The sequence below is a fragment of the Curcuma longa genome, chromosome 19 (genome assembly GCF_044706935.1).
Source record: "Curcuma longa cultivar G26 ecotype Majalengka, Jawa Barat chromosome 19, ITB_CL_G26_1.1, whole genome shotgun sequence".
In the NCBI taxonomy this organism is placed as follows: Eukaryota; Viridiplantae; Streptophyta; class Magnoliopsida; order Zingiberales; family Zingiberaceae; genus Curcuma; species Curcuma longa.
Window position 1 is genome coordinate 7,527,266 of NC_133879.1, and position 8,454 is coordinate 7,535,719.

Consider the following 8,454-nt stretch of genomic DNA (forward strand, 5'->3'; position numbering starts at 1 on the left):
ACTTCCCATCTCTGGCCAACCCTTCTGGCACTCATCATCGTCGCCAACCCTTATTTTCCTCTCTACATCGCGCCCTTTCCTCTCGACAGCACAGAGCAATCAAGGATCTGATCACAGGTAACTTCTTCCATCTCCACAACTGTTCGAGAGGTGGTCGGTGAGCCTCACGAGCTACGGCGCATCGCGCTTGAGTCGCTCACTGCCTTTCCAGAGCACGAGGTGATCTTCCCTTTGTCAGCCTGCGAGGCGGTCGCTTCACGTGCAAGCGGTTCACAAGCGGGAGCTGCCTCGTCGGCAGCTGCCGCTTCGCCGAGCAACGATCGCATCTCGGGCATTTCACTTTGTTCCATCGTCTTGTCATTATGCAAATCTCTATTGCCTTGATTTAAAAGTATTTTGGTTAGTCTTTTACATAAGATTTTAAATATTTATCTCTCATTTATCCTATTTGACTATGAAGGTGCCAAAGAGTTACCAAGAGGCTTACAAGACTCAATCAAGATTTCTGCAATTAAAGGCCTCTCACCTTGTTGATTGGATCTTGTAAGGTGAGATATGAGATTTCTCTCTTTAGCTCTATTCATTGTATTATTATAAAGAGTTATTCGAAATCTCATTTCTTAGGTCGAGCTGTTGGATATGATTTTGCAAGGCAAAATTAAGGTATCATCGATCGTTGGAAGTCTGATATGACTTCAAAATCGAAATCTATGTTTCGCGTAGATAAATCTAGACTATTAATTTGCTCAAAACCGATTACAGGTGAATGAGAAATTAATTGGCTAAAGTTCTGTCCAAAATAACGTTAAGAAAAAGATGGGGTTTTAGTCCCACATCGCTAACCGGCGCAAGCTAAAGTTTCCTTATATGTGTTGCTGTGTTAATGGAGTTAACACAAAAAGCACAGGTGCTCTCTACCCATGGGGCGAGCAGGTGCTCGCACCTGTGAGCCCGCCACCTGCCATGTGCGCACGTGCGCACGTGCGCAATGGGCGCTTTGTAGGCGTACTTTGCACTTCGCGTCGTCGCGAGGAGCTGAGGAGTTTTTATTTATGCTCCAGGTGGCAGTGCCTGCATGGCGCGTGATTGTGCAGAGAGCGATGACTGGGCAGACAGATGGCGACCGTCGGATCAAAGATGGTAATAGATCGCAGTGGATGCGATCTGGAGCATTGATGGCTCTGGGTCATAATCTGAGCATTGATGAGGGGGTTTGATCTGAAGCGTCGGATTAATAGAGTAAATCTGACGGCTGAGATCAAGTTAGGCTGAAGAGTTAAATCTCTTCAGATCCAACGGACGAGATCATATTATAAATATGAAGAGATAAAACTCTTCAGATCAATAGATCAGATCAAAAGTCATTTGAAGAGTTATAACTCTTCAAATCTGATGGCTGAGATTAAAAGATCTTTAAAGGGTTATACTCTTTCAAAATGAATGATCCAGATCAGCCCTCACCAAAGGATACTTACCTCTTCACCAAATATATATACATCCCCTTTCTATTGGAAACTCATCTCATTCAATCCTTGCAATCTATAGCATAGCATTCGAGCATCCTCTGCATAAAGAGTCCGAGAAGCCTAAGAGAAGGTTCGCCGGTCTCGGAATTTGGAGTGCTACTATTCCGAGGCGATCGTCGTTGTATCTTGGGAACGAGTTGCTGCTATCCGTTAGCACCGTAGCGGAGCAATATCGTTTACGGAGATAGTGTCGAACACTAGCCTCGACGATACATATCAGTTTGCGTACTCCCGGAGCTACCGGAGACAACACGAGCTACTTAGCTCATTGAGGTTTCATTCTTGTGGAAATCTCATAGGTTGATAAATTTAACCAGAGTGCTTGTTTTTTCCAGAGTGCTAGTGCTTCTTTTTTCATCCTTAGTTGGAAGTAATTTTATGAATCTTGCAATATACTAGAAAATCTCCAACAAAAGGCTTGCTCTGTATGAATCATGGTTTCTTGTTGATTATGTTAGAACTGCAATTAATAGAAGGTTTAATTTGTGATTCTGCACTTATGTTGGAGGCATTCTAGTAATATGGAAGAGCAAGAAATAAAGTGCTATAGCTTGTTCTAGGAATATAGAGCTATACTTTACACACTATGAAAGGTGACATAAATCAAACCTTTCCTTGATGATCTCAAGTTTACAAAATAAATATGTATTGTGACAATCAATGACCATTTTACATTAAAAGCAATCCAATGTTAGGCGTCATAACGAGCCTTATATTATAGCATCTCAGGCTATGCAAGTATTTTATGTGAAAGATCCACTTGATTGTGATTGGCATGTCATTTTCACCACTGATGCATGAGTGAAGTATAAAATGTAACTTATGGTTTGTTGATATATATCTTCAAAGTTATATTTATAATTTTAAAGATTGCAATATACATGAAGTGGTTTGAGTTCAAGATGATGTTGCAAGAGTGGAAATTGATACTGATTTATGATAAGTTTTTATCTAGTCTATGCATTTATGTTTAGTCAATTATCATTATAATAACAGTAGAATGAATTTTTACTATATTGTTTGAATGAAATATGATGATATGTATTTCGTTTTCATATTTAACTATTGGTTTTTATTATCTATAATTTGTAACTAAATATTATTATTTGTAGTAGGAATGACTTCTAAGTGTCAAACTAATAGGAAATCTCGTTTTAAATTTCAACCTGAGGTCGAGATGCAGCCACCGACTATAAGTACAAATCACACAGATCGTGAACAAGTTAATATCTCATTTTATGCATCACATATTTATTGATTGATTGTGTTTAATTTATATTTATCTTATTTTAATAGAATAAATACTTTTATAGATGGTCAAAACATACAAGGTACCTTGAATAACCGAATATATGTAGTTTCCAATCAACTCTATGTTGATGTGAAAGGTAATATCCCACTTGTTGAAAATATATCTTCAGTTCCGGACCAGAATGATGATATGAACAAGGAATATAATGAAGGTAATACATATAAAGAATGTAATAATTTATTTTAATATTTTTATTTTGTATTATATATTTATTTTGGTGTATAGCTAGTAAAAGTGAACTTCATAATACTAAGGGGAAAAAAGAGATCCTATATTTATCAAAGAAATTGGGGTCGAACTAGCACACTACCACGCATTAAAATTCTATGTGATGATATGAGACGTCCAACAAAAAGAAATAAATTTATTGATTCTTGGGTTCTTTGGTAAGAAATGGTAAGTATTATCCTTTTGATGTAGAAGATTGGCATAAAATGACAACAGAAAAAAAAGAAAGACATGTTAAATGTTATAAAGGTAACAAAATTCTTTTGTATAATTTTATTAATTAAGACTTTTAATTTATACAATGATAATTTATATATATATATTTTACAGGAAAAGTATAGCCTTCTCCAAGAATCGAAAATTGGACTCCACGCTTAATAGCAAAAAATGGAGAAATTGAAAGTCTGAACTAAAAAGAAAGTACATGATTTTGAGTTGTCAATTCAAATTCTTTTACAACAAAGAGATGAAAGAACTCATGCGAATAATATGAGACTAGTTGCTTTTTGGAACATAGGAAAATCAAAGGTATGTAATATTTTATTTATTTAGAATATATAATTTGATTCAAATATTAGTAGACTATTATTTTATGTATTATGTGTAATTTAATATATTAGAAAAGAAGTAAAAAAAATAAAGATGCTAGAAAACAAAAGATAATGAATTAGACTACTGGAAGAATATCTTTTGCTCAAATGTAACAAAAATTGATAATTCATCTTATTCATGTTATAATTTTATATGCATTTGAATGTAGAAACTAGTAACTAAATATATTTTCAGGAAAAAGAAAAGGGGCATCCTCCAACATGACTTGAATTATTTCATGTATGTTTTACTCATGCTAATGGAAGCCCCTCAAACAATGTTGTAGAAGAAAATTGGTAAACTACTTTATACTCTTTAATTATATTAATTTAAAGTGTTTTTTAATTATCATTGTAAAATAATATGGAATCTTGCTTTATTACAAGAGATAAGCTCCTATTTATACATGAATATAGGGACCTATTCTAGGATAATTATTCTATAAAGAAAAATAAAATAGTTATCCCTAACAGAATATTTATTCTTAACAGAATATTTATCCCTAAATATTCTAACACTCCCCCTCAAACTGGAGAATATAAATCATATGTACCCAGCTTGTTATATATGTAGTCAATTCGAGGACCTCTTAGTGACTTGGTGAATTATCTGCTAGTTGATCCTGTGAGTTAACAAAACTAGTAGATATTTCACCAGATATAACTTTTTCTCTGACAAAGTGACAGTCGGCTTCAATATGCTTTGTCCTCTCATGAAAAACTGGATTTGAGGTGATATGCATGGGGACTTAATTGTCACATATAAGTGGCATTTGTGTAACATGTCCAAATCTTAGCTCTTGAAGTAATTGTTTGAGCCATATAAGCTCTTGATTGGCTATGACCATAGCTCGATATTCTGTCTCTGCACTAGATCTTGTCACAATATTTTACTTTTTATTTTTCCAAGAAATAAGGTTATCTCCGATAAATATACAAAATCAGAAGTAGATTTTCTATCAATGGGAGATCCTGCCCAATCTGCATCAGAATAGCCTACAACTCGAGTATGTCTTTTATCTTCGTACAAAAGACCCTTTCCTGGAGCACCTCTAATATATCAGATAATACGTGTCACAGCATCCCAATGTTCCTTGCATGGAGAGTTGAGAAACTGACTTACTACACTTACAACAAAAGAGATATCCGGACGAGTAACAGTAAGGTAGCTTAATCTCCCTCGTTCAGGATCTGGAAGAGGCTCCCTCTGATTTGACATGAGCTTGACATTAGGATCAATAGGTGTGTCAACTGTTTTTGAGTTTAACATGTCTATTTCTTCTAGAATATCCATTGCATACTTCCTTTGGGATATGATAATCTCATCTTTGGACTGTGCTACCTCTATCCCTAAAAAATATTTGAGTTTACCGAGATCTTTTATCTGAAAATATTTGAAAAGATATTGTTTTACCTGTGAAATCCCGAGATGATCACTACCTGTGATAACAATATCATCAACATAAACTACTAAGTAGATGCAACTAGTAGATGAGTGACGATAAAAGATAGAATGGTCAACCTCACTTCGAGACATGCCAAACTGTTGAATTACAGTACTAAATCTACCGAACCATGCTCTGGGAGACTGCTTGAGGTCAAATAAAGATTTCCGTAGGCGACATACAAGACCAGAAGACTCCCCCTGAGCAACAAAATATGGAGGTTGCTCCATGTAGACTTCTTCGAGCAAGTCCCCATGTAACAAAGCATTTTTTATGTCTAACTGATAAAGAGGCCAATGTTGAATTGCAGTAATGGACAGGAATAAGCGCACAGAGGATAGCTTGACAACAGGAGAAAAAGTGTCTCCATAATCCAATCCGAAGATCTGAATATATCCTTTAGCAACGAGGCGAGCCTTAAGCCGGTCAACTTTTTCGTCTGGACCAACTTTCACTGTATATACTCATCGACAACCGACAATTGACTTACCTGGCGGTAGAGGAATGAGGTCCCAAGTCTCACTGCTCTGTAAGGCACACATTTCATCGAGCATAGTCTGTTTCCATCCTGGATGGGCAAATACATCACGTGCAGTCTTCGGAAGAGAAACAGACGACAAGGAGCAAAGACAAGCAAAATAGGAAGGAGAAACACGATGATAACTCAAAGAAACATAATGAGGAGAAGGATTATGAGTGGAATGCACACTTTTCCGAAGTGCAATGGGAATATTAGACTCGGGAGATGGGACCGGAGGAAGGTGAAAGACTTGGCTCCAAAGATGTGTCTATGTTAGTGTCAGTGGTGGTCGGCGGTGTTGGATGCGGTGGTTTGCTATATTAGATATATATATATTGGACCAGTGAGCGGTTGTGTGAGCCTTTATTATATTGTAGCAGGGATTTTGAATGTTACAGGTAGATGCTATCTCAATTTTTCGAACCAGTAGTCTCTTCAGACATGACATATCCGTCATCAAAAGATTTTCAAAAAAGAGAAAGATAGTGGCTCATGTTTGAGACAGGTCTTGAAGTAGCATGCTGAAGAGTGTGAACTAAATAAATCCGGTGTATGCTCTAATATTACGTTATTGTCTTTTATTTTATTCCATCTATCGCTCTTTACCGTCTTACACTAATTTGATCAACAATTTGGTAAAATAATTAAGATTTATTCCGAGTAGAAACTTAATTTTAAGGATCCTCACCAAGAAAATAATTGCTAGTGGAAGTATCTATCAAGATATTAATGAAGACCAAGTGGATAGCCAGCATCCAATTTCTAGAAGAAACAAATCATACTAAACTATCTTGTTTTCATGTAGGAACACGGAAAGGACCAGACTAAGCTTTTATGATTGATTAAAAAAGTATATAAGCCCAATGATAAGAACTTGACAAACAAATAACTCATGGGTTTAATAAAAGTCAACAAAGGAAAAGAAACCTTAATTAGACGTTTGATCTGGATTAACTTTCTACGGAGGCTTTTCAAAACGAAGACACGATTAAGAAAAAAGAGATAACTACACCATTATTCTCACTAGACAACTAAAAACTCAATCAAAGATGGTTTCATTTCCAGTTACAATTTTTTTTTACTTTCCTTTTACTAGAGATCGAAAACGTGAATCCATGCCTGTCACAACATCTACTTATTTTTTGGTTAAATATTATTGTTGTTCTGCATATTCTTTTGAAACTAATTGTAATTTTTAAATCTGGTTTACAAATTGTTTCAAGAAATTAAACACCTATTGTATCAATTCCAAGTCTAAAGAAGGCAGATACTGAATAACATTAATATTAGGATGGTGGTTGGACCTCTCAAGCCAAGAAGGTTGGCATTTCAAAATCAGGGAATCTGCCAACTGACAGAGACATGACCTGATCCAATTGTAAGAACAGATTGTTCAAGCTGATCCTATGATCGCTTGCTGCTGACCCATCAATCTCTCAACCATTTAGATTGTCCTCCAAAAGAAGAGTTCAGCATAAGACAAGTAAAGGCCAACAGACTTAATGGTAGGTATATTTGAGGAGATGAATAGTTTGCTGCCACATCCCTTTCCAATGCACCATGTTTCGTAGATCAACACCCAATTATATAAAAGAATAAATATCCTCTCAAGTTACATATCTTGTTCCTGATCATTTTTGCTAAAATCCAGTGTAATTCCTTGAGCTCCGAGAGGAGGAGAATCTTTCTAGTTCTCAATTTTTTGTGACAAGTAGGTATTTTAAATAGATATTCCTTCTCTTTTGTTTTCCTCTGCGTGTTTCGAGATTAAGTTTCTTGAGGAGGAAGATCTAGACAAAGAGGGAGTCGCAACTAAGGGATGAACACCAAGGCTTTGAGCTTTGCCACACAGATCATGGTGATGGCCATCCTCATCTCGGTCGTGCTGCTATTTGTGGGCATCGGTGTGCTGGTGCTGATCCATCTCTGTATCGTTGGGAGAGCATTCCAAAGGGGCTTCAGGACCATGGCAAGGCCTGATAACGAAAGGAGGAGGGGCTTGACGCCAGCTGAACTGGAGAAGCTTCCTTGCTTTGAATTCGAGGCTGACGAGAAGATGAGTGGCACAGTGGATTGTGCTGTGTGTTTGGAGAGCTTCGAGGTGGGCGACAGGTGCAGGTTGCTTCCACCATGCAGGCATAGCTTCCATGCTCAGTGTGTCGACTCTTGGCTGCTCAAGTGCTCGGTGTGTCCGATATGCCGGACGAGCACCAGCGCCGGGAAGGCAACTGATGAGGGATGGCCTGGGAATTTCGGTGGTAGTGGTGTCAATGAGGGTGCTGAGATGACGGAACACCAAGTGGTGGTAGTTGGGGTAGAATTTGATCAGCCGGTTGATCATGCTTCCTCTTCTCGGTAAACATTTTCAGGTCCAAAATCACTTGATGGTGTCACTATGTCAATAGAATTTTGAAATAAAAAAAGCTGGATTAATCTCTCTCTTTTTTTCATCCCTTCCAATTCTTCTGTATTCTCTATAATTGTTGTTAAAACTAGCTAGCTAAGCTGGTTTAGGGAGGATCAGACATGTGACATGTTCAGAATTGACACTTTAAGCTTCTTTAACAGGGATTTGAGCGTTTTGCTCCTCTGCTTTGATCTGCATAAATTATCCTTCATCTGTCCTTTCACCAGCCTGCAAAAGTGCAACATAATATCATCTTTTTCTTAGGCGATGCTAAGATGTGATGATGGAGGGACTTAAATATGATAATGTCTGGGAGTAATTTTTGTTGTTGTTGGTGTATGTGTGACTCCTTCGGGGCATGAGATCGTCAATTCATTGACGACTTGGCATGGGAGTTGATATGTTGGAGACATGAATCATGATTCT

At 37.1% G+C, this 8,454-nt stretch overlaps 1 protein-coding gene and 1 pseudogene across 1 annotated transcript; both read left to right on the forward strand.

Annotated features, from left to right (window-relative positions):
- The first annotated feature begins 1,100 nt into the window (after positions 1-1,100).
- On the forward strand, positions 1,101-3,957 carry LOC141812485 (uncharacterized; annotated as a pseudogene).
- A 3,302-nt stretch (positions 3,958-7,259) lies between these two features.
- LOC141812775 (uncharacterized) lies at positions 7,260-8,183 on the forward strand. The gene has a single exon (XM_074700765.1). It carries the CDS (start codon positions 7,441-7,443, stop codon positions 7,978-7,980), a length of 540 nt encoding a protein of 179 aa, XP_074556866.1. The 5' UTR covers positions 7,260-7,440; the 3' UTR covers positions 7,981-8,183.
- The last annotated feature ends 271 nt before the right edge of the window (positions 8,184-8,454 follow it).